General features: G+C 40.2%; 1 protein-coding gene across 6 annotated transcripts; it reads left to right on the top strand.

Moving 5' to 3' along the window:
- The first annotated feature begins 239 nt into the window (after positions 1-239).
- On the top strand, positions 240-25,525 carry HMGN3 (high mobility group nucleosomal binding domain 3). Of its 6 annotated transcripts, none has more exons than XM_065056374.1 (6): positions 240-452; positions 14,826-14,876; positions 20,537-20,566; positions 21,208-21,255; positions 23,578-23,650; positions 24,206-25,525. In XM_065056374.1, exons 1-6 carry the CDS (start codon positions 438-440, stop codon positions 24,217-24,219), a joined length of 231 nt encoding a protein of 76 aa, XP_064912446.1. In that variant the 5' UTR covers positions 240-437; the 3' UTR covers positions 24,220-25,525. The 6 variants fall into 6 exon arrangements, with proteins under 6 accessions (XP_064912446.1, XP_064912443.1, XP_064912445.1 ...); XM_065056371.1 differs by having other exon boundaries at positions 23,578-23,691; XM_065056373.1 differs by lacking the exon at positions 240-452 and adding an exon at positions 501-1,027 and having other exon boundaries at positions 23,581-23,650.
- Positions 25,526-26,203: the final 678 nt, after the last annotated feature.

Genomic DNA, 26,203 nt, shown 5'->3' with positions numbered 1-26,203 from the left:
CCGCTCAGGAAGAGCCGCGGCCCCCGCGGGCGGCCTCCAGGCCGCAGCTGAGCCTCCCCCCGGGGCCGCCGGCCCTGCCCCAGCTCCCCACAGGCCCGCGGCCGCCGCCGGCCCCAACGGTCCCCACGCGAGCCCGCCTCGCACCGCGCGCCCGGCCTCTGACCCGCGCGGGTTGCCCCTGATTAGCCCGCTCCCGCCGGAGAGGGGGGAGCAACGCGTTCGGGGAGCCAATCAGGAGCCGGGGCTGCCCCGCTCTGCCCGCCCCGTCGGCGAGGCGGGCGCTGGCGGTGGGGGCTGCCGGGGCGCCGGGGGCGGCGGGCACCGGGCAGAGCTGCGGGCACCAGCGACACCGGTGTCGCCGCCACCACCGGGCGGATCCGCGCTTCTGCCGGAGCTTCTTTCGTCGCTTTACTTCGGCGGCCCGGAGCAGGGACATTATGCCGAAGAGAAAGGTGAGGCGCCTTGAGAGTGCGGCGGGTCCTGCCTCCGTGCCTACCCGGGGCGAGGAGCCGAGCGGCGGTCGGTCGGCGAAACGCGCGTTAGGGGCCGAGGGCGCCTGCCGCTTCCCCGCCGCCGCTCCGGAGCCCGCGGATTGCTGCCGAGCCCGGGTATTTCGCTGCCTGTTGCAAGCCCCCTCCACCCCTCCCCGCCGCTCCCTGCGCCGCCGCCGCCCCCTGTTTACTTTCCCGGCGCCGCGCGGGGCGGCGTCGCCCCCGTCCCCGGGGGTGAGGTCGCTATCACAACTCCGGCCACCCCTCCTCCTTCCTCCGCCGCCTGGGAGAAGCGCTGCAGCAGCTGCAGCTTCGCCCCTGGCCCCCGGCGGGAGGAGTTTCCTGCTCGCAAACTCCGGCAGCCGCCGCCGCGGGGGGAGCGCCGGGGAGGGAGCAGCTCCCACCCGAGGCGGCCGGATCCCGCCGCCTCCTCCCGCCGTGCCAGGGTGATGGCTCTGAGGTAAAAGGGAGGAGGGGTGAGGCAAGCCATGTTTAAAACAAACTACACCCTTCTCCTCGCCTCCCGCCGCAGACCCGTATGTACCAACTCCGGCGCCCATCCGGGCAGGGCCCCCGGGGGCGGCCACCGGGGCGGGGCGGGGAGGCGCCTCCTGAGGGAGGGAGCGCGGCCCCCGCCGTCCCCCGCCGAGCTGGGGAAGCCATGGCGGGGGACCAGGGCCGGCTCTCGCTGCCGGCCGTTCTTGGCTCTGCGGGCGGGCAGCCTCCTCGGGAGGGAGCCGGCAGTGGGGGCCGGGTTGTGAGATCGCGTTCCCGAAGAGAGAGAAACTTAGGCGGCCCTTCAGCGGCCCGGCCCAGTGTTGTGGGGTTTTGTCTGCCCCTCTCCTTTCTGCTTGAACCCGGAGCTTTGGGGTGCGCGGCGTCCCGGCGGCGGGGAGCGTTTGCCGTGCTGGCAGGGGGTGGCAGCCGGTCCCCTCCCCTGCCAGGTGCGGGGCTCCCCTGCCCGGCCCCAGGGGGTGGGTGACCGAGCGGGGGCCATGCTGGAGGTCGCCATCGAGAACTCGCTGCCTGCCTTCTGCGGACGCTAATTGAGCCTAACGAGGGACTTGACACTAACACACACTGTGACAAAAAAAATAGCTGCAGTTCTTTAATTTTAACTAGGTCAACGAAGGGAAAGCCATTTGTCTTTTTGGGGATTTCCCAAATGTCACCTATAACCTCCTAATAGACTGTGTCTGGGCTGGGGCTCAAATCTGTTAAAGTTACAGGTAGATGATGGCTTCCATGTAGCTCAGTGTTCAGTTCTTGTCCTTATTCTTTTTGGGAGGTATCAAGATGTCAAATGGGTCAAGTATGCTACTGAATTAATTAATTCATAGTGAAGAACCTGATTTCAGTTCTGAAAATTGATGCAGCTGTGGGGTTGATTGCCTTTATTTGGGTATCTGGGCTTGAAGTTAGTGAATGTTGGGCACTTTTTCCTCTTGCTCTTCTGTCATTGCACCCTCACATAGGCCTCATGTGCTTTTGCTCTTTTAGTGCTGTTGCTTGTCATCAGGAAAAAGTAAAAAATTAGCCTCTGCTCGTAGGACTTTCTACAACTTTGGACACCTGGCAGACTTCCTACCCTGTTTCCTTTGCCTTTCTGTGTTCTTATACTATGGATAATGTTTCAGACTCTTCTTCTGAAGAGAGGGTGAAGTCACTGATGTAGGTTTTTGTGGTCTGTTGTGCAATGTTTATTAAGAGGAACTATCTTTGAGTTGTAAGTCCACGAGAACACATCTTTTTCTAGAAGATTATTTAAGAAGTAATAAAAACATTATATTTGGTATCAGAGCAATGGAAATGAATTTTAATGGCACAGTAAATTTTGATCTACGTAGCGTTGTATGGGTAATCATTTAAATGTTAAGGTTATTTATTAAATGTGGATTTGGGGAAACACCGGTTCCAGGCAAATTGTGTTATTAATGGGTTAGCCCTTTGAGAAAAGTGGAATTGCCATAAGTATTCTGCAACAGTCAGTTTTACTCTAGAATAACATTCACAGAGTGAGAAGTTAGTGATACAGCAGTAGTTGAATAATTACACCAGTCAGCTTCCACACGGAGACAAGACCATCTCATGCAGCTAAGAGTCAATTCTTCTATTAGAATTTCTAACTTTTAAAAAAGCTGCTAACACTGAAAGTTTTATAAGGAAATAAACATCAAAAGTCAAAATGAGATCTTTTCACTGTTATGGGGGTAAGTAAATAATATTATAGAAAGGGCATGAATCCACGTGTACTTGTTGTTGTGTGTGCCTTAGTTATCTAAACTGGCTGGTGCTTTTTGTTTGCTTTTCTTTTCATCTCTAGGTAAACTGAAGTCACTTGCTGAGTCCATGGTCTTATGTTCACTATGAATATTACGGACAGAGAAATGTAGACTGTCTCCCCTTCTCTAGAAGGCTGTGGCCTGAGTTATTGGCATGCCATTGGTTGAGAGTCACATAGAAGAGGAAGAACTCATTGTGTGTTGAGATGATGTTAAATACAGCATTAAAACAAAAAGAGGCAGAACTCTGGACTCCTTCTGTCAGATTTCTTTACCCTTTGTCTGTTGTAATAATGTTGTGGTGTGAACATGGCCTTTCACAAGAAAAATGGCATGTCAGTGTGGGATACACTAGAATGCTTGTTGTGGTATTGATAGCAATGAACGCCTTAAAGTGAATTGGTGTGTTTTGTTTTATGGCTTGTCTTGCTGGAATTAGCTCTTGAGTCATTTTGGAAAACTCCTTGACCTTGAAATAGCTTTAGTAAAAATGCCTCAATGTTAGCCATGAAGGAAGGAAGGAAGTTTCTGTACCTGATGACAAGGAAAATCATTGTATGATTACATAAAGCCATGTGCATAAGCATGTGTACATCAGCTTTAATGTGATCATCATCAAGATGAATGGTACTTGCACCTTTATGTAGAATGTGCACCATCTCTGAGGAATATTGATAGATCAAGTCGTGACTTATCTAGTATTGAATGGGGAGTCTGTCAGTTAGTTGAGATTGCATTCCAAAATGACCGAACTTGTTCTTTAATCTGACTCCATGCAATGTGACCTGCACCTCACATGTTGTTTTGAAAACACTTGCAGTTGAATCAGATGGGAGGACTCAATGCAACTTTTTCTTAAGGCTCTTTTTGATGTAACATCTTTGAATATTGCTGCTGTTTCAGAGCAAATAAAAGTATCATGCTCTAATTAGCCATTTCAGTAGGCTATTTGCTGCCTTGTCAGGAATGTTAGTTTCTGCAGTACAGTCAATGCTGTGAAAATGTAATAGAGAACATCTGTGGTAGGTTCCTGTTCTGTTATGCAAATTCACTTTCTCTGAAGTCAGAGAGACTAGTTGGTTATATTTACTGCAGAAAACCAGTCTGAATATTTTGCTTGGAATAGGGCTTTTTTAGTGGAAGTTAGAAGGGGCCATATTCCAGTGTTGTCCTATTGTAGTGCATTTAGTTGCATGATCACATGATAGTTTTTTGTGCAACTTTTATGTTACTAGTTGTTTTGACAATCATGTATCTAATCAATGTATTTTCTAGTCCTTGGGGTTAAACTCTAGGTACTAACCTAGAGCTGTTAAATTTTAATTATGCTTTTTTTTGTCTGGGCCTAAACTCAATTCTCTTTGTGAAATCCTTCAGTTTGCATTTCTGAACTGTCATGAATATTCAAATAGAAAGGTTGTTCCTCATGCACTGATAGGAAAATGGGGCACAGAAGTAAATGGCTGAGATGTTGGAATAGTTCCTTGTTGTTGGATTCTCAGGTTAAGATTTCTGTCCTGATTTTTTTATTCCCTCTAATAAGCACCTCCTGCACTCTGAGTGGTTCAGTTGTTGTTACTTCTCCAAATTTGTCTTCTTGCTTCGTGGTGTGTACAAAGAAACTGAGGAACTTGCAATAGTAACAGGCTCCCTAAAATTTTGCTGGAGCAGCTTGTATGTGATCAAACATCAATTAGCTAATGAATACAAGGGTTCTGCAGATGACAGCCCTGTTTGCTGTGGCTCTGAATGATCCCACTGTCACCCCTTGGTCCATGGAATGAGGTGTAGATCTTGCGCAAAGAGTAGCAGGCGAATTTGTGTACATAATGCAGCAGTATGAAGTGCACTCAAGTGCTGTGCTGCTCCAGTTTATATCCCTTTCTGTGTTTTGATACTTCAGCTGTGTATCGGACCATGTCAATTCAGCATACCAGCATCAATGTAACAGTGTGTTTTCTGCTCAGGTAATCTTCATTTTTGAAAGAAGCTGCAGTGATGATGTGGGAACTTGCACCTTGCCAACAACTTGTTTCATTACTGGGGTTGCAAGCTCTTGGAGGCATTGTTCAGCTTATCCTAGAAACAGTAACAGGACACACTGTTAGCAGTGGGACATAGAAATGGGGGAGGTTCCATGTTCTATTTCACGCTCTGGAGGCCGTTATAAATTAGAAGGGAAAAGGGCGTCAGTATCAGATCCAGATGTCTTGGCTGCTGCCCTCTTCCCACTCCCATCCTTTCCCACTTCTCTCTCCAGACTTCTCACTTGAAATTCCCCTGCATTTTGTGCTGCTTCCTTCTCTCTCCCTGTGCTGCATGAGGACTAAGAGCAGAAGTCCGAGCTCTTAAAAGGTAGTTTCTCTTTCACTTTTCCCATGAGATCAATCCTAGACCTTTCAGTAATGACTGGAAAACAGGCTAGGCAACAGCAGAAGATGATAATCTTAATAGATTGCAGGATTCTTCTAATAAAAGGGAAAATGATCTTTTGTCACTTAGCAATCTTAGGAATTGTACTGTTTGTACTAAATTAATAACTGTTAAGAATTTTAAACCTTGATATATTTAAAGCAGTTAAAAACTGCGTAGTTGGCCTATTCTGGATATCTGTTAACCAGACTGACTCAAAGAAAAGTTAAGCAGAAGAGATCACAAATTTTTGTCTTGAGTATGGGACGCTTAGTTGTAATACAGTGTAGCAATGTTGAGTGGCACTGAAGAAAAAACCATGCTCGAGGAATGCTGCTATGTTATGTTGCAGTAAATTATGTTTACAGAGCTATTGAATACATGCAACAAATATTTGTCTGTGTTTTAAATTAAAGATACGCTTTAAAACGGCTTAGAAAGAGCAAATTATATAATTTTAGCTATTACTATTTTAAGAGTTACAGAGATTAAGAACTTAATTGACCAAGGATTTTTAGATCTAAAATGTTTCTGAGTGTTTTATACAAGTTTGTGAAACTCTGGCCCATTTATCAGTAATTGAGAACAATGTATATACATTTTCTTCTTAGACTACACTGAAATACAGTTGGACTTAGTGAGTGGGCAACCTAAAAATTGTTAGGTTGACTGAATTGTCAGTTAAAAACCATTCTTAATGCTCCTTGGGAGCATTGGATCATGATATCTGATGAAGTGTAGCCAGTAGTACACTCTACTTTGTCAGTTATCTCCTCTGAGTTCAGAACTAACCAGGTGGAGGTAATGTTTTATGTACAGTAATTTAAGACATCAACATGGGTAATATTATTTTGTATTCTATGCTATCAGTATTATTAAGTTTAAAAAAAATTGAGAGTCCTGTGTGTAAACGGAAGGTAGCAGGTATATGCTATTTAGTTTAAGGCTGCTCTTCTCTCTTATTTGAAAAACTTCACTTTCTCTGTTGTTTTATACACAAGCAGTAGCTGTGTATAGGACTGGTATGTTCCAAGATAGATCCTTGTTTCAGAGAAATTTTATGAAGTTGAATTTTTCTTGACATGATTGTAATACTGTCTTTTTTGTAGAGTGTAAGTAAACCAGATCCAAATAGTTCTCTGGGAAATTAGCACTTCATAGGATCATAAAGGCCTCTATCTATTTTCTGTTCTTTAACTGCACTAAGCTAGCACAGTGATTTATCCCATGGTCCAGCAGCCAAAAAGGTGTTTTCAGGTGCTGGACGTAGTGTTTCAGGCCGCAATCCACTTAATACTTGTTTACTTAACATGTTTGAACGTACTTTTTTTTTTTTTTTTTAATCCTGGATCATTTTACTGATACAGTTTAGAGATGCTGCACAGTGTCACAGTGAGTGTGTGGTGTAACCTGTTAGAAGGGAGTATGGCCAAGAATGAGCAACTGGCTGCATGCAGAAGATGCTCTTACACCACTTGGCAAAATTGGTAGTGTGGGACTTTACAGTTTGGACTGTAGTTCAACAGGTATTTCAAGCTGGCATGTATGGGCCAAAAGAAGTAAATCCAGATATTCATTCCTGTCCTTACTCTGATTTAATCTGTGTCTTATCATATGTGTTTTTTGGACAGGCCTGTCTGCTGATCTAGTTTCCCATCTCTCGGACCAAAGAGTTAAGCTGTCTTATTGGCAGGAATGATAGGTGAGGGAGGGCAGAACTCTTCTTAGCAGCATCCAGGCATTAATCAGATGGCAGCCTTAGCCAGCCTTTCTTTGATTGTCCCTAACTTAGAGTGCATAGAGGAGTATTCTTTAATTCATTAGAATAATCAGAACAACTCAGTGGTGAAATTGTGTCCTTGCACCATTGAGGAAGACATTTGGCTTAGTTCTCAATTTTTGTTTGTGTATTTTGGTTTTGTGGGTTTTTGTGTGTGTTTGTTTCCCCTTTGGTGTCTTTGGAAATTACCAATTTTCAATTATTTACTCCTGTAACTTGGAGATAGAGCTCCTGTCTTCCCATAGTAAAGAGTGGGTGTTCTTGGTAACAGTGAAAACTGAAAATATAAAAAGCACTATTCTCTAAGAATGTTGGGATCTGCCTGCACAAAAAAAAAATGCCTGTGTTCCCATCAACGCTGGCTTTGTTGGGACCATTGGGTACGTTTGCTCTCCTCACCTAGCTTTCTGTTTTGCCCTAATGCTACCTGAGTTAGTAGTAGCAGAGAGCACTTCCATAGTTGGAAACCAAGCATTTTAATGACATTTTTACTTCTGCAGAGTTTTGTTCCTCTCGAGCAGAGTTAAGAAGAGGTGTTGGTGCTCTATTTGTAGTGGGAAAGCATCCTTTATCTCTGCTGCATTGTTTCTTCCTTATCCTACCTGCATCCTCTTGGAGACATTTTACTTTTTTCTTCCGTTGAAACTGCATTTGGCTTGTCTGTGAAGCTCTCCATTCTGGCTGTTGTGGCAGAGCAATGCTCCTGTTAACCCCAGCTGGAATTGTTACCGGGTTGTAAGAGATCGGTGTGTCTAAGGCATTGTACCTGTTATGCCTTTGATACCTGCCTTGTACTTGTGGACCTGTTGTCATCATCTCAGAGATCTTATGTGCTGTGGCACCAGTTAGTTGAAACAACAAAATGTTCTTTTCTAGTTTATTGTGGGTTTATCACAATTAGATCCTCTGGGAGGGAATTATACTTTTTCTTTCAGGCATTCAGAGTATTTTTCTTTGTCAGAGGTGGCTATTTTCAGGAATCAGTTGTTGTTGAAAATGGTTGTCTAAATTTAATCTCTAAGTACATATTTTATTTTATTTTTTTCAGAAGTACTTTGTGATAGTTTTGCTTTGCAGATCTGATCAGTATTATTTAGATACAGATTTCAGAACGTAATCTTTGAGGTTTTAAAAGCTGTGGCTCTGTATGTAGACTTGCACGAGTCGATCAGCTTCATCTCACTTGCAGAACTGGCATCAGCTTTGAAAGGTCAGAGAAATAATATTATTAGGGATTGGATTTCTTCTATCATATTCTTTGAATCTGCCTTTTATTTTATGGCAGCAGTAAAATGGTTAAGCAAATATTGAGACAAGAATTTACCTACTACCTAGCTGAATTATCACATTTGGTATTCAGGGGAAAATGAACAATTTCAAATGTACTGTGCTCACTGCTCCCATGGCTGATCTCTATTTTTTCAAAATGCAGCTGATTACTTCACTGTCTGAACTGTCTGTCTAATTTTAAATTACAATGCTATTTTTTTTAAATCTGAGCCTTTAGAAGCTGCTGTTGCTTCTTTACTCTGCTATAGGTAGAAGATGTCCTATGCAAAAAACTGACTACAGGGAAGACAGACTTGGAAGGGAAAATAAAAGCCAAGCTATTTGTGGGACTTTAAAAATGTCCCATCAAATATACATGTATTTTACCTTATATGGCTCAATATTTGACCTCTTTTCAGTGAGAATATCAAAACCTTGATCTACAATGATGGAATTTCCTCCTTCGGAAAAAAATATATTCTGGCTGGTTTTGGGTATCTAGGAATACCTTGGGCCTAACTTGGTTTCTGTCTTTTCTGTCTTGTCTGGAAGAGCATAAAGATCACAGCAGTTAATTTTTAAGAATTGAGGAATTTAATAAAATGCATTTTATGAATCTGCTGATTTTGTTTATAACTGGGCTGTTTCTATTCTTATTTTCTCTTATATTCTTTGAAAATGCAATGTGTGTTAACCAGTTGCTCTATTTAGCTTGAATCTTTAAGCAACGATGGAGACTTTGATCAGGAAACGTTTTGGCTAATTTCCCCCCAGTTGCTTATTAATACAAGGGGATATTAATGGTCTTCTTTATATTTAATTTTTTTAAGTAGTGTTTGTCTTTTCAGAACTTTACTGTCTTGACATTTCCCCCGAAAGAATTAGAAAATTGAATGTTCTACTCTTGATAGATGTATGGAGGTATTTAAATTCTAAAAATGATATATTATATAATATTTCATTATAATAGTGCTTAATGGAAAAGATTAACATATTATATACTTAATAAATATTTAAGCAGGGGTTGGTTTGTTATTTTTGTTTGAGGTTTTACTTTTTGTGAAGACTATATGTACATGTATATATATGTGTGTGTATTTGTGTGCATGTGTATATATATATATATATATATATATATACACACACGCACACCATGTATATACAAAAAAAACCCCAAGCCAAAAGCCTCAGGTTTTTTTTTATGAAATCAGTGCAGGTGTAATTTTGGATAAGTATTTTTAAAAATCCAACCACTAATCAGATTTATTCTGTACTTTACTTGTGGTTTTGGCAGAATTCATTGCTTTTTAAATTAGTGGTATGCTTTTTTTTTTTCTTGTTGAGGATCATGCTCGTGGTAAAAAAAAAAAAATAAAAATGAAGGGGTGTAGTAGGAAGAATACCTGATTTCTTAAAGCACTTATTATGGAGAATTAATTTTACTTGCAAAGTTCATTCACATTGGTTTGGCAGTGAGCACTGTTCTATCCACTGAAAACAGATCAAAGAACTAGCTGTAAACAAAGGTGAATGATAAGATGCTGGAGGAGCTAAATGAAGAAACAATGGTTAGAAGGGTGTTGCAGGAGTTGGTGTTGAATTAACCAACATGTAATCTTCATTAATTAAACCAATAAATAAAGAGCATTTTAATTATGTTTATGAACTGGCATGAAGTTCAGAGCTGCTCTGAAGACAATTAGAAGACCTAGGATGTATGGGGAAACAATTTATTGAATTAAATTTAGTCTAATGCAGAGTTCTACTCAAAGGGAAGTGAAAGGAAGAAAAAATTTAGGAAAACTGCAGTAAACACTGAAAAAGGCTTAGGACTTGACATATATTCTTGCACTGTGGTTTTGTAGCAAGCTTTTATTGCATTTTGGTTGGTGAAATAAGTTGTTGGAGGAATGACCAAAGCATTACATCACAGAAATTGCAGCTAGAATTGTGAGCCAGGAAAGTATCTGCAGGCAAATCCCATTGCAGGCAGCGTATCAAGATGTGGCTGAACAAAATAGCTTGCAAAGAAGGGAGGATACACTGTAGAGAATGCTCAAGTGCTAGGACAGTTAATACTTTCTGCCTAACTTCTTAATGTGGTAGTTAGAATGAAACTGACATCTGCTTTCTTTTTTTCTTTATTTTTTTTCCATGTGGGTTTGAAAGGACTAATTCCTGTCCCATCAGAGCCGAAGTGTTGAGTGTCAGCTAGTAATAAGATCCTTCAGAGAATGAAATATCTATTTCATTTTATAAGCAACCTTCTGTACTGTTACTTCTCACGTACTTGTATTTTTATTCTTCATGCTTTTTAATGTCCTCTTTTATAACAGTACAATCCATTAATTTCAGTACAAACAGAATATTTATCTGGAAGCTGGTCACTGCAAGTTCAAACATGTACCTTTGGATCTCTCAAGCAGACATCAATAACTTCACTGTTTTGTGTTACTTTACTCCTATTACATCCTGCTTATATTGCAGGGTTTTGATTAGAAATATTGAAACTTTTTGTCTCTTTTGTGGTGCATCTCTACCAGGTAACCAAGCCTTAAGAACAATTAAGCAAATTTCCTTTTTTTTTTTTTTTTTTTTATGTATTCTGTTAAATGTTTCCTTAAAACAGTTATCTAATTTTCTGTTTTCAACTTAACAGTCCTGTAATGGTGTTGGCATTGCAGACACCACATTATTGTCCTGGTGTGTGCAAGCACAGATTCTTACGTATACTTCACAACTCATGAAACACAAGAATTGTGTATACCAACAAGCTCAATTTTAATGTTACTTTGATTTTTTTTTTTTTTATGTTCTCTGTCATCTATTAATATTCTCTTGTTTTTTCCAGTCCTCTCAAAGTAGTTTTCTAAGTTGTCCCTTAAAAAGGGTGGGGTAAAAACAAATTTTAAAAAAAGTAGGTTGCTGATATACACAGGGAGTCTTGCATGCAACCTTCCAGGTTAATCTTGTGGTATAAAAATTATGCAACACTGACAGAGAGTACAAAGCTTCGCTACAGCTTAATTTACAATCTTATTGCCAGTATGTAGTGCCAATTGAGCTATGACACAATGTGTGGTCATATGAGCCTAAAACTGGCTATTAGTTTAAATGTCAAAAGCATATTTAGAGTTAGACAGTCATCTTATTTCTTCCTGTGTATCTCTGTGATTGGAAAAAAAAAATCACTATTAGCTGTGTCCTTATTTGCTTTTTTATTTTATCTGTCTTGTCTTTGGTAGGCATCTGTCCAGTATCAGGCACAGCAGGCCTATAGGGACTACTTTATGAGTATAATACAGGCGTATGATGGAGTACAGCTGAAGAATTACTGAGGTTGGAGTACTGCCCTTGTCAAGTGATTCAGTGCTTGCTTTCATCTTTGATTTTGCTGCGCAAAACTTGCAGTGTGGACAGTCCCGTTCCTGACTAGTTTACGATGTAAGGCACAGTATCCAGGGTGCATTTTAATGTGACTGGGGTGTCATGTGAAATATGGTGAGCCATAGCATTACGTCATGTGGAAAAACGTGCCAAGGGGATGGGTTATATAGTATGTTTGGTTGCTTTGAAGCCAGAGTTGCTTCAGTAGTTTGTCACCAGGACAAAAGAGGGGGGAAGGGCTCCTGTGGAAGAGTTAGGGACAAGGACTTTAAGGTTTTGTTGGTATCTACAGAAAAGTCCTGTGACTTCAAGATACTAGTGCAGACAGTTGCTGTGTGTGGTGTGCCAGGTTCTTTGGGAACTGTGCTTGGCTTAAATCCATTTGTGTACAAATCTCTCTGGTCCCAAGGGAGGGGAGAAAGTGCTGCAAAAGCTAGTGTGAAGATCCACATCAGCCAGGGCTCACTGGAATGTCTAAGCAGAACTCACAGAGGGGAAAATGAAATTTTGGTTCCTCTTTTAATAAATATACTGTAGCCGTATCTGACATACTCTTTTTTGTGTGTATGTCTATCAGCTTAAAGACTCCCAGGCTGCTGCAACTGCCCTGTGCCACTTCATTCTTGTCTGTTATACTGGCTCAATTGTTTGTGCAGCTGTGCAGTAAAATTATTCTGCTGGAGCAGGGAAGACTATATATTTATAATTTGTAGATACATTTATAATATTTATAAATTTGTTTAAGCAGCAGGCTATTTTTCAGCTGAATCAATTACCTTATTCATGACATGGCCTCCCACACAGCTCTGCCAGCCTACTGGGGAGCCAAGGCACTGGGAGGATGAGTGCAGCCTCCAAGTGCCTGGACTTGTGGTGATTGCTGAGGGCAGGGAGCAGGTCTGAAATGGAAATGGGAGTGTGTCAAAACCCCTTGCTACTTACTCACACTTCGGAGATTTTAGCTGTGTCCCTCCATGGAGAAAGTTTTGTGGCCTTCAGGATTACTGCTGGGTTTTCTAACTTGAGGGGGATTGCTGGGCTAATTAGCAAGCTTAATTGAACTATGCTCTGTAATACACTCTGTATACAGTGGTTGTGGTTGCATTAAGCGTATTTTAATATATTTGTCCCCCTGAGGTTAGCTTCATGAGCAGTTTTTAAAATCTGTTGTCAAGCAATAATATTGGCATCTAAAATCAGGCTGCCATGTCCAACAGAAATCTAGGAGACTTGTCTTTCATTAGTGCTGAAGAGAATGGGGTAAATTCCTATGTGTTAACTGTGCAGTGTTGCAGGATGAGAGTTTGCTCCGTTGGCATGTGGCAGCGCCATCTCGTGATGATTTAGCCCGGTTCAAAGCTCTGTGGTTCCTAAAAGTGAAGCAGGGTGAAACAGCCCGATTGTGGAGTGTCAGTCAGCTTCGTTTAGTTTATGGTGAGTTTCTTAGCTTGGCTTCTGAAGGAAATGAATCATGCTGTCATTCTGTCCCTGCCCTTGTGAATCTTGAGCTTCTTGGCCACTGTGAGGAAAAGATTATAAAATCTGAGAGCACTTCTATATTAATAGGTGCCTAGGAGAGGAAGGATGCTATTCTAGTGCCCTCCTAGGGAAAGGGTGCAGTGCAAGTTTGTTATACTTGAGAAAATCCATATAGGAGAAATAGATGTTATGAATTCACGGAGTACAGAGAAGTTATACCCAGAGCTTGTACTGTATTGTGAGCTGAAGTGGGAAGTTGTAGGAAACAAGACTTAGTTGCTGATAGTGATCACAGAACTACTTGTTTTTGTTTTCCTTACGACTTCTGATGCTCCCAGCATCACAGCCTCAAGCTGTAGCAATTCTTCAGTAACCAAACTGAAAGGCTTTTAGGAATGCAAACCTGACACAATCCTGCAGGCAGCTGGTGAGGCTGCAGTCGCGTAGGGAACGGTCAGGCTCCATTTTGGATGCCTGACTCTGTTGCTATTCTGAGTTGCTCTACGCTGCGCAGTGCTGCTTAACTTCCTGCTGTTTTCTAGCTACTTAGATGATCAGTCCTCTGCTTTTTTTTTAAAACCAGCTGCTTTTGTGGCATGTGTCCTTTCTATCAGGATACCACACAGTAACAAAGACACGTTTTATTCTCGGGGTGGGGGGTGTCTTTCTCTAAGTATGTTAGAGCCCAAAGCCAGGAGAAAGCAGTGGTCAACTGCTGCAAACCAACCGGGCTTTTTCTCTGCTCCAAACCATAACTGCGTAACTCCGAGTTGTTCCGTGTCAAAATCTGTGCGGAGTTTGGGTTAGGATTGGAATGGAAAGACAAAGGAAAAAATAACTAGCCTGTTCCTATACTGATTGAAAAACAAAATAGGAACCAAATTGCATTATGTACTGCCTGTTAAATGCCTTTTTTAAACACATGCCATTCTCGTAGTTCTCTTCTAACTGCTGCTGCTCACCAGTTTTTTTTTCGCTGAATTGCTTGCTCCTAGGTGGAAACAAACAATTTTTATTTTTTTTATTTTTGTTCTCACTCTCCTGTGGCTTAACTGAGGTTTCTACAGTACCTCTGGCAGACCAGCATTAGAATGGTCAGGTTGATACTTTGTTCTTGTGAAGAAACATGTTTGTCCTGAGCTTTCCTGTTAATGTCTTGCTGTTCTACTGATTTTTGTTATTCTGATGGAGTAGATGAAATGAGAGAAAGATACTTGTTAAAAGCTTAGAGCTGAGTGAGCCTGAGGCACAAAAGAAGTAAATGAAGTAAAGAAATCACTCATTTCAGTAATGCTGTGCTTTTTTGGCTCATCTAATGATTTCTCAGTACTAGTTAAGTTCATGTTTGGGAAGAAATGTGTTAAATTTCTTAGGGATTTCAAAAGTCCTAGTAGAGCAAGCCTCAGATTTCCAGTTCATACTGTTGTGCTACCAGCTGCTGATTAGATGGAGCTCCCACTGGAACCTGTGGATGGTTTAGTTAATTGGCTAGAGGGACCACTGAGGGATGCTGCGTAATATGGGATTTATGCACCTGGTGATGATCAGTCCTTGTGTTCTTGCTTGGAAAATCTAGAATGACTTTGGTACAATGCTGCTTGTAAATAATAAATTAAATTTGCTGCAATGTTTAGAAGGAAGAATCTTCACTATAATCTTTGTTTTGCTCTTGCCTGGATGCTTTTAAGTCTGCAATAAAAACACTGACTTAATATTTTCTTTCAGTCTCCAGAGGGTGCTGAAGGCAAGGATGCAGCAAAAGTAACTAAACAAGAGGCAAGTATAGTTTTTATTTTTATTCTTTTTTAATGTATTGTGGCATGTGATTATTTGACTGGAGATCTGCAGTCTTGCATCTCAGAAAACTATGCATTGCTCTGGCCCTTCTAGTGAGGGGATTTCAGTAGGAGTAATGACAGTGAACCACATTTGTAGCTTATCTGACATAATTTGGTTTTGGTGCACTGAGGATTCAGACAACTTATTAGTATACAAAACAAATTTCAGAAACACTTAAGGCTTTGATAGACAAGCTCTGGTGGATCTTGTGGCAAAAGTGTAGGATGCTGCTGCCTGGAACTGCTGCACTGTCTCTGGTGGATTGGCAGAAGAGGGTTAATGCATGCACCTCAGCCAGTCTACTTCAAAACTATTCTTAGCGTAAGTGTCTGATGGAAGGGTGCCTTGAATTAAGATACCAGGCTCTAAACTGGAGCAGCTGACACATTTGTCTGTTTTCTTTGTCTGAATTTCTTTTAAGGGCACAGTAACTTCGGTCAGAGAAGGCAAGGAGACAGCTGGTGGTGCTTTGGCCTCTACAGCAAAGTTTGCTAGTTTGTTTGCCACAGCCCTTAATGTGTATTTAAAAAACAGGTAGAGAATTATGAGGATTAATTTTCTTAGGTTGTCATCTTTTCTGGAAGACAAAGTTAAATCAGGACTTTGAAAATAATAGGTGAATATTCAAATGAGTTACCAATTAATTCCTCGTCTTGTAAATCTGAGCACATTTAAACAGGAAAGGAAAAAGAGTCTAATGAACTTTTACACTTTCTGAATTGTGAAGTTGTTTGTTGCTCAGTCTGGCAGAAAAGGATGGCACAGTGGAAATGTTAAAAAAATTCAGACAATAGTAAAGTTTACAGTAAGCTGCTGGGAAAAAAAAAAAGATAAATCTGAGAGGAATAGAATTTGATACCTTGATATCTTCCTATGGAATTTCCTAGAAGACAAATCAGTTCATTTTTCATAAAGTATGAAAAGGCTGACTAAATCATAGTAAAAATATAATCTCCTTTGCTCTAAATGAATGTTTTTCTCTGTCCAAGTTTAAATATTATTTCTTCAAGAGCCAAAAAAGTAAAAGATCCTTCCCCAAGAAATTTGAGACTAGATTGCTGGAATAAATACATGGGCTCTCTAGGGAGAGACCTCTGACTCTGAAATGTGGGAGCTCTTAGGGTAGTCTTCAGTCAAGGCGAGATAATAGTGGCTGTTGATGCTGCAGAAAAAAAATATATTAAGACAGTCTCGGTATAGATACACCTGTAGTTCTTAGTGTGTGAATGAGGAAAATAGACGTAGGATTAGATTAGAAACTGTGTTAGCTCCTGGAATAGGTAGAATTTATGTAGGAAGGGTGGCTGTAGTCTGAACCAAGAGAGACCTGTGTGGATGGCACCGAGGAGATCTTCTGAATTATTTTAAACAAAACATCTGAGGGGGGAGACTGGCAAGTTCTTGAGAGCATGTAGACTGAAGTCAGAACTCCCTGTTGGTGCATGGAGCAGGGGCCAGCACAGAAGCCATAAAAGTTTGCATCTGAAAAGATAAAGAGTGTTCTTGAGAAATAAAGCCCTGATCAATTCATGCTTCTGAAGACAGGCAATCAAGCCAAAATAAAAAAGCTGCAAATCTAAATTTAGGCAACTTTGGACAATCTGGCTTTAAATGAGGACATGGTTGTAACGGGTAACTCAGAAACTTGTTGAGACGCTGTGACACCAAGGCACAAATTAGGGTTAAGAACCAAGTTGTATTAGTGGTAGAATGCCTTTCTGTCACATCTTTAATATTTCTTTAATATTTCTCTAGATTAATTGTATCAATAAGTACAGCAGAATCCTCTGTGGATTGCCAAGCCATGTGTAAATGGGAAGCGTATAATCTAGAAGTCATGCCAGGTATCATCTGATCACAATAATAAAAGTGGCAATGGGTTGTTAAGGCAGAACAGAGAAGCTCTGAGGACAGAAATAGTGTTGGCTGAGATTTCAGTTACCCTTCAGAGATTTGGTAAAAGGCATGGGATAGCATTACAAAGACAAAAAAGATAAAACTGTAAATGCTTGCTTCCTGGAGGAACAAGTGCAAGGACCAGTAAAAAGGATAATCAGGTCTTTATTTTGATGCTCAGTAGTATGTAGGAGCTAGCTAAAAAGACAGTTGTCAGGGAACTGTTCTGTAATTGTGATCATAATATATGAAGTTCATCATCCTTGCAGGGATGCAAGCACAAATAAACTCCACCATGGTAAGATTTGATATCAAGAAAGGGAATTTTGTTAAAAATTAGAGCCTATTAAAAGGAACGCCTAAAAAGTTTAATGGTTTCAGGCAGCAGAAAGACTTTGTGCAGAAATGCCTATTATTTTTCAAAAGCCCTCACTTCCTCCCACTTCCTCCCCCCAAACCAACCAACCAAAATACACAAAATATACTTAATAATAAGGGAAATTTATTATTTTTAGAGGTTTTTTTGTATAGATGGAAAAATAATGAGGAAAGGAGGAAACCCTCCAGCATAGCAAATGTGAGGCTGAAGAACAGTGATGAAATTTCTGCTATGGAGAACTCCTGGGGAGGTTCTCACAGCGGAGCCTTTTCTCATGGGTGTAGAGTAGACTAGACAGTATTCACCAGCAATTGCTAAACTGGTAAGTGCAATTTACTTGCTTGCATTGGCCTCATTACCAGAGTAACTGAAGGTGATTAAATGCTCCCAGGACTTTTGATAAGAGATTCTGGAAAACACAGGCTGAGAGCCCAACTTGCAAAACTAGTTTTTTAAAAAAAAAAAAGTATATGTGGACAAGTGTATACTGGGAGAAGTCATACTTCAGGCAGTAGAGTCCTTTGTTAAAGGCAAGAGATATAAGGATGATAGTATGCCAGCTGTTTTAGTTTACTTGCATGTAAAGAATGCTTTTTGATAAGGCTTCCCAAGGAGGTTCTGAAAGAAACAAAGCTAGCATGGATTAAAGGGAAGATCTTCCTAAGAATTGGTAACAGATAAAGATCTGAGAAGAGGGTAGGGAAGTAGTAGTTAATTTTCATAACGGAGGAGAATTATCAGTGGAGTATTGGAAGAATTAGCGTTTGGGCTTGTGCTGCTGAATATATTAATTAAAGATGTAGGGGAAGAGGTACTGGAGAAATGACAAAGTTTGCAAAAAGGTTATCAGGATAGTCAGAGAGACTGAGAAGGCTGTTACGTCAGTGGTAACTGGTAACTAGGTGAAAAGATATCAATAGAAATTAAATATGGAGAAATGCAAATTTATACACAAAGAGGAGGGGAAGACTCAGTGATGGTCACAAAATCAGCTGTTAATCAGGGGAGAGCCTGTGACATCACAGTGAATACAGTTACTAGAAAGCGTCATTTCTTCTAAACATAAGGCAAGTAGAATGTAAGAAAAACTACTAGAGGACAGAGTGTGAAACGTCAGCGTATCCCAAGATGAATTTGTTGTGCTCCCAGATGTGGGACTACCAAATGAACTTCTCCTGACCCTTTCTTAAAAAGGCCATGACAGAATGAAGAGGGTACCAAGTACAGCGGGACAAACCGAGCATGCAGAACATCTTACAAACAAAACCCCAACAACCCAGATTTTCTGGAACTCTTGACTTTTTGTTTAACAGAAGCATGATAAAGTCATCAGTAACACAGAGAAGGGCAGTGAGGGAATGATTACTCATGTAACCCGAAAACAACAGGAATCCAGTGAAAGCAAGATGAAAGAAGCCTGAAGGAAATATGACAGAGGGGGAAGGTTTTGCTTTTTGTTTTCACTGCACTACGTAATCCTATTACAAAACTCAATGCATCATCACAGGATGTTATGGAAACTGAAAGTGTAAATGGTTTCACTAGGTTATTAGATGAATTTATGGAGAAATTCCAAATTATGGAGGAAATGACCCTCGGGGACAATTAAACACATGATGTGGATATAATATCCAGATCGGAAACTTCGCAACTGTAGATTGCCAGAAGCCAGCGCCGTGGGAAAGTGCAAAGTGTTGTTTTGTGTCTGCCCTGTTTCATAGACTCTTTCTGTAGGCGTTTGCTAGTGGGCCAGTGTCAAATAGAGGGTTGGGCAAGCTGCTGGTTTTTGGGTGAGTACAGCTGTTCAGAGGGGGACAAGGGTTCCAAAAGCACATTCAAATGTGACCTTTGCTGACTTGACTGCAGTTCCTTCCTTATAATCAGATAACACAAAGTACATACAACCTGTGAATAAGAATTAAAATTACTTACCTTCTCAGGCATTTTTAAAGAATTGAGGGTTTCTGCTGAGTTTCTTATGGTGACACAAGCCTTTAATGAAACCAATAATGAAACAGGAACAGTTGGGGAATATAGGGAAGAATTGTAATTTATTTAAACCAACATACTATCCTTTAAAAAGTAGATACTATCAAAACATTCCAGTGCCCAAGTGCTGAGGCATAGAAATCATCAGTTAAGAAAACAGAATTGTAAACGAAGATGCCTTGAGCTAGGAGTTCTTTGATTACCTGGCCAAGTGAAATGCTTTATTTAACCTGTTGTAAAATAGTGCTAGGCTGTTTAACAAGCAGTTGATATTCGAAATTGCCAAGAAAAGAGAGGTTTATTTTTTTGTTAACAATGCATAAATATTTGATAGTTGAAAATGTCTTCAGGTGTTTTTCGACAAGACTTCTATTTTGCTGGATAGAAACCTGAACTATTCACTATGGCTTTCCACTAAAAATACTAATATGGCTCCAATGAATACAAATTACTGCATTCTTCAGATACTAACAACTGCTTTTTCCTCTTGTAAGACGTGTGGAGCCATGTTTTTTCAGCTCAGCTTAAATGCTTAATATGTAATTAAGATACTTTTAAATTCACTGCTTAAGCTATGTTACATTGGATGTTTGGTGCATTTGAGTTGTCCCTTTATTTTGGCTACAAGCGTGATTCCAGTTTTATGACACAGACCAAGCTTGAAATCTGATAAGCATTCTGTGTAACTGGATCGTGGGTTCATCTGTTTTAATGAATACAAAAATATTTGGAACAAACTAATGTGCTTACATCTATTTGTAAGACTTAACTCATCTTCAGTAATAAATTTATGACAAAGAACAGAGCGAAATAAAATTTAATAAGGAAAGCGTGTTGAAGTGATAAAGGTGGATGAAAGCAGGATATCTGCCTTCTTTCCTTTTGTGAACTGTGGTTAAGTGGAAGAAATAATTTATCTCATCCTGCAGCAGCTGTCTTTGTGCACCTGTACTCTCAGATTGAGTGTGTGGGGAACTGAGGAAGTAGAAGGACTTAGTTTCATATTTTAAAATTTTAGCACTCTGGTATCTGCTAGGGAAGGATGATAACTTTATTCTGCTGTTAATCAGGTGGTATTTTTACCTGTTGTTACAAGCAGCATCTGCTAGATCATAGAAACATAATTCTAGGTTTTATTACCAATTTTCACATCACTTTGTATCTTTAAAGTTTTGATTGTCCAAGATGAGGAAGACATGAATTATGTTTGCCAACAGAGACGTATCTTTGTAGGCATGTATTTTATGCTGTCACTTATGAAATGACTGATACTGTGTTGCTTTGGATGCTGTTTGCTGTAAGCCTGTTTAAAAAGTTGTCTTTTTTCTTGTAGCCCACAAGACGATCAGCAAGATTGTCAGCTGTAAGTATGTACAATGCCTCTTGGTATATACTTTTCTAGGCACATATGGTTTCTTAGGCCAAACAGGTTTGTTAATATTTTTGTTGATTCCATTTTTATTCTTGCTGTGGGATACTTAAGAACTCCAGAGCTAAAGTTATCTGTGTTTTCTTGGTTTCAGGTTGTTCTGACAAAAGATGTATTTCCCTACCTCAGTGCAACACTGTCTGTTACATGCAATATTGACTTCATACTGTTTTGCAGGCCGATGTTAAGTTGTGAAATGCAGCTTCTTCTCTGGGAAGGAGAAAGAGCTGTCCTTCAAGGACTTCATTTGATGCCACTACTAGTATTCCGTTTTAGTTCCTCTTCTCTGTTAGAACATATCTGACTTTTGCTTTTTAATAGGTACTACTCATCCCCGTGTTTTACTCTTAGAATGACCCCCAATTTGCTTTGACTCCCAGATGAGTGAGCTAATGAAAATAGGTGTGTACGGTGATGAGGTGTATTTGTACATTAAGTTTTTTCAGTTTTCTAGATGCATACTAACGAGCAGGAAGTAGGGAAGGTGTGGGGTGGGGGGAAGCTGGGGTGTGGGGGTGGCTGGCTGACTACTGGCAATATGTCTAACACATCATGCAACTAAAAATGTTTTATAGAAACCTGCTCCACCAAAACCTGAACCCAAACCAAGGAAAACCACGAAGGTAAACAGTTTTATTTTTAGTTGTCATCATTGTAGCCAATAGTAAGCAAGTGTACTACTTCTTTGCATTTCAAACAGTTCAATTCACAGTGGTTTTTGAGAGGTATCAGCTACTCTGCCCTCCCCAGAGCTCCATGTCCCCCCTTCTCCCTTGTCGGGGGGGAAAGGGGGCGGCGGAAATAATTATTTTCTTTTAGTTCCACCCCTTCCTGGCCTCGTTACAGGCCCAAACAAAATGTTGTGCCTGTTTGATATGCAGACCATGTTAGTTTGTAGTGAATTCCTAGTCTAAGAAGAATCTTTACCTTTCCTACACCTTTCCTGAAATGTACAGCTTTCACTGGGTAAGCTGCATGTGAGACCTAACAATTTCTACAGTAGGATTTAAGATTGCTCTGTGCCATCCTGTTTCCTTGTCTGGAGGGGGAGTACTTCATTTCATAGTGAGGAACTCTTATCTGTTCTTGAAGCCTGGCTGTTGCTGAGAATGCACAATTATAATTAAAGGTGAAATTAAATATATTTAAATTGAATGGTTTGGCTTTTCTAGGCCAGTTACAGTCAAATTAAAATCTTATTAGTATCTGAAATACCTTTTCAGGATTTCTGCATATAAATCATGTACTTCAGAAACTGTAGATTTATTTGTGCCCAAGGGGAATGTTAAGTAAGAGCAATTGCTTTATCGGAAAAAAACATACTGCTGAAGCTGAGTCTAGCACTGCTCACACTTAGATTTTTCAAGTCCTTTTATTGGTATCTCACTTGGGCAAGAATCAGGATACAAAGTCTGCGTGTGGAAGTAAAACTCTGTGACTTTGAATACTTTATGGTTTACCAAATGAAATTACCAATAAAGTCTTGCTGAGTCCATCCTGCTCCCCTCATAGAAAGAGTATTAATAAAGGAGGGAATATGGTGCTTCTGTGGCTTCGTGTACGTGCTGTGAAATGAGCTGGGTGTTACGGAGTCAGCCTAAGCTGCATGAGGCATGTTTGAAGATCATTTCAGGCAATTCGAATCCTTTATGACATTATTGTAAGTGACTTTTTAATATGGTAATCTGCTTTTTTCCCAGACTCTTAACTGGATCATATTTTTAAGAGCACATTAATCTTGCTGTCCTAAACAGAAAACAGCAATGTATACTCTGAACCTACTAGTAAACAACCCAAGATGGTACAGATAATTTTTAGTGCTAAAAGCTTTCAAATTACGGATTTACTCAATCAAGTCCTTAGCTTGTTCTTTTGTAGGTGTAGAGTTGATACTATACTCACGCTGCCAAAAGCTTCTCAGTTACCCACCACAGCTGCTGTGTAACGCTGAAGCTGAAGGGTGGAAGGAGTAACCCAGGCTGCCCTGGACCTGGGGTTCCTGGCACTCCCTCGTCACTGCCCTGCTCCTGCGTGGGGATCGCTGGGGAAAGGTAGTTGATGAAGGGGGACTGGCCTTAATGTCCCTCTTCACAGCTACTGTTGCCACGTTGCATGGAGAAGTTGGAGCAAATGATCACGTGGAAGATCTCCACAGTGTTTTTCAGAGTTACTTTAAATACTAATGTAAAATATTCAATGAAATACCATTTTAATTTTTATCTCATTACACTTTAAATCCTCTACTTGCTTTAGATCACAAATATGTATATAGAGGAAAGATTAAAAAAAAAAAAAAACAGCATATGAATTGTTGGTTTAAGAGCAAATCTCTAAATGAAACTGTAGCTGTTAGAATAGTTCCTTTTGATAAATTCTCTGTTTTGTGTTGCTGCAGATGGATTTTTATCAGTGTTTGGCTCCCCAGTGTGTTGGTTGGTTCTTTCATTGACATGGAATGAACATCACAGATGTTATCAAACTGACAAAAGGGCAGCCAACAAAAATGCTTAAGTTTTTAAACCTAATTTAATATTTCATGTTAATTGAGTGGGTAGCACTGCTACACAAGCAGTGTGGCGTTTGTGTTTGGCTGAATTAAGCTTTCAATATACTGTAATTGTATTTGTTCATACAGATACCTTGTATATACGTCTGTATATATAGCTCAGCTCTGCGAAAGTAGTTTAAGGGGGTTTTGTATCCCAGTAAATTAGCAGAAATAATAAAGAAACAGACATCAGCCTTTTGTAGAAATGTTGAGTGTCTCGCTATAACTTTTGTGGATGTACATTTTCCAGGTAGTCTTTAGCTGGTTTTCTGTTTCAGTCCAGCACATGCAGCTTGCCAAGAGTTTCTTTTTAGTTCATATGAAGGTCTTTTTCTAAAGATGTAGGTTGCTGGCTACTCACACTATGTCTATGCCCATGTTTTTAATCTTCTGTCAGAAGGAACCTGGAGCAAAGGCCAACAAAGGTGCTAAAGGGAAGAAGGATGAAAAACAAGAAGCTGCAAAGGAAGGTACTACACCATCTGAAAATGGTGAAAATAAAGCTGAAGAGGTACTTTCCACACATAACTCCTGCTGATTGAATCAGTGCTTTTTTAATTATTCAGCCTTTCAGACATTGATAGCATGTTCATAATGTTTCTTTTTATTGCCCATAATGTTATTGCAGATTCGCATCTCTCGCTCAGCTGTTAGTGTTTCAACATCCAGAGGTGCCCCACCCAGCACACTGTCAGTAAAAGGGCAGATTGAAACAGTGAAAGTTGAGGGTACGGTAGAGCATTCAGCATGTGTGCAGTGAATAGGAACAGGTAGTAGTGTGGTGCTTTTCAGTGTGAACAATGGAAGCTGACAGGTAAGGCTTGTGTTGCTTTTGAAAAGCTGGGACCAGTAATTGAAGAAAAGTGTGTGAATGTACCTGTTCTGTTTGTGTAAATGTGACATGGACATAGGTTTGAAAGGGAGCTGTTGCAAACAAGAAATCAAAGAGTAAGGGTAGTTTGGGTATTTAGGTATGTAGTGGCAGTTTACTATAGTAATTAATTTCTTTTTTTTCTTCTCCACAGGCTCAGAAAACTGAATCTGTAGGTGACAAGAATGAATGAAATATCATGAAAATTTTGGGTTGATTTTATGTACCTCTTGGGCAACTTTTAAAAGATATTTTTATCAAGTATTTTGTAAATGCTAATTTTTTTAGGACTATGATAGTTGACATATTAAACTGTATATGAACATTTCCCTTCTCATAACAGTGCTTTTAGAAATTCCCATTGTTGCCAAGTAATATAAATATGAACTTAATATTGCAAGGTATGTGTAAAATTGGATCAGCATTCCATACACTTGCTTTAAGAAATTAAGTCTTGTGCATATGGTGATGTTTTTACTGTGCGTATTTGAATTTTTCATGCAGTTTTTCTAGAGCAATAATCAGTGGTGCTTTTGTACTTAGGGTTTATGTGATTTTAATGAAACATGGATAGATGTGGCCACCTGCTGACTATTTTGGGTTCTTTTAATGGATTAAAATAAAAGGTCTCCTTGCCTGCAAAACTACAGCCTCCTAATATTTTCTCTAAATCTGAGGAATGCTTTACTCGTATTTTCAACTGTTACAAGGAAGACTAAATGATTTGCATGCAGTCTCTTTGCTTTTCTGTTGGTGTCTGATTAAAAATACCCATACAGGAGTAGCAGGCTGGGATTTTCAGTGGTCCACAACTTAAGGGACTTAGAAATACATTCTTCAGATAGACTCTCACGGGGTGAGTAGAGTTGCCATACTCTATCAGGATCTTGCGTCTGTAATCAGCTATCAGTATGGAATTAATTGCTTGATTGGTAGAGACATGCAGTAACCATTAAAAGCAGCTTTGTTTTTTTCCCCCATTCCTTTTTCTTTGACTAGAGAAGACTTGCATTGTACTCCGTGGAAAGCTTGCTTTCTATCTGCAGCCTCAAATTTAATATAAATAGTAATTGCTGTTCTGCTTCAGCTGAGGACAGTTGTTAATACAATGAAATAGCTGTTAAACAGCGCTATATATTTGGTACCTGGTAGAAATGGAACAATGAAAGTTATTTTTGAGGTAATTGTGATATGGTGGATTAGCTAATGTTTTTTCTTTTTTATTCCTTTTTTTTTTTTTTAAACATCCATGTTTCAACTCTACAGCTCATTCTAAGCACCTTTTATAATTTTTCTCCTTCTCTTTTCTCTAGGGGCCCTGGTATTTCTATTGTTACTTCTGGGATGGGAGGGATGAGAGAAAAGATGTTCCCTGTTCTTCAGTAACATTGATTTGTATTACTCAAGTGGTGGCCATTATGGCTGAGGGTATCTTTTGCTTGTTGAAGTCAATTAATAAATGACTGTTGCCTGACCTAGTGTTCTATTTATTCTTTGAGGTTAAAGCAGAAAAGCCAAGCCTCTCTATACTTAAAAATTGAAGATGGATTACCAAAACACTCTATATGCTAGCTAGAATTGTAGTTAAGACCTGCACGGAGATAAATAAATGCCACTGCTGCTCTAGCAATAGTCTTGCTACAGCCAAATAAGAGAAGGCTGTTCTCTGCATTGTTAACTTAATTTTGGGAGAAAATTTAAACTAAGTGATGGAAGACAGAAGGTTGTGTCAAAACTTGTAGCCTAAAGAGAAGGCAAGTCTGTATAGTTGCTCAGTGATAGGTACTTGGTATTCCTGCACTGTGCTTCTGATTTGCTTTCTGATGGATGGACTGTGTTGAAAGTCTGATTTAGACACTTACAGTCATGGGAAGTTCAACCATCTGAACTTTTTCACAGAATCATCAAAGTGCGGTTTCCGAGCATCTCTCGATTTATGGGTTTATCGTTCCTGTGAGGAGGGGTTTTGCCTACTCTATTTGATGTGGATAACTGAGAGATTAGTTGCCTAATCCCACCTAGACAGTTGGAGTTCTTGAAGTGACCCTCTTTTAACTTAGGCATGAGCATCACGAGACGTTGATACGTCTCTGGACAGGCTTATTTTAGGAGAGCTCCTTTTACTAAATGCCTAAAGGGTAGGCAGAAGTTG

This window comes from Columba livia, chromosome 3, assembly GCF_036013475.1.
Source record: "Columba livia isolate bColLiv1 breed racing homer chromosome 3, bColLiv1.pat.W.v2, whole genome shotgun sequence".
NCBI lineage: Eukaryota > Metazoa > Chordata > Aves > Columbiformes > Columbidae > Columba > Columba livia.
Note: the sequence above shows the minus strand (reverse complement) of the source record. Positions and strands in the feature narration are given on the sequence as shown.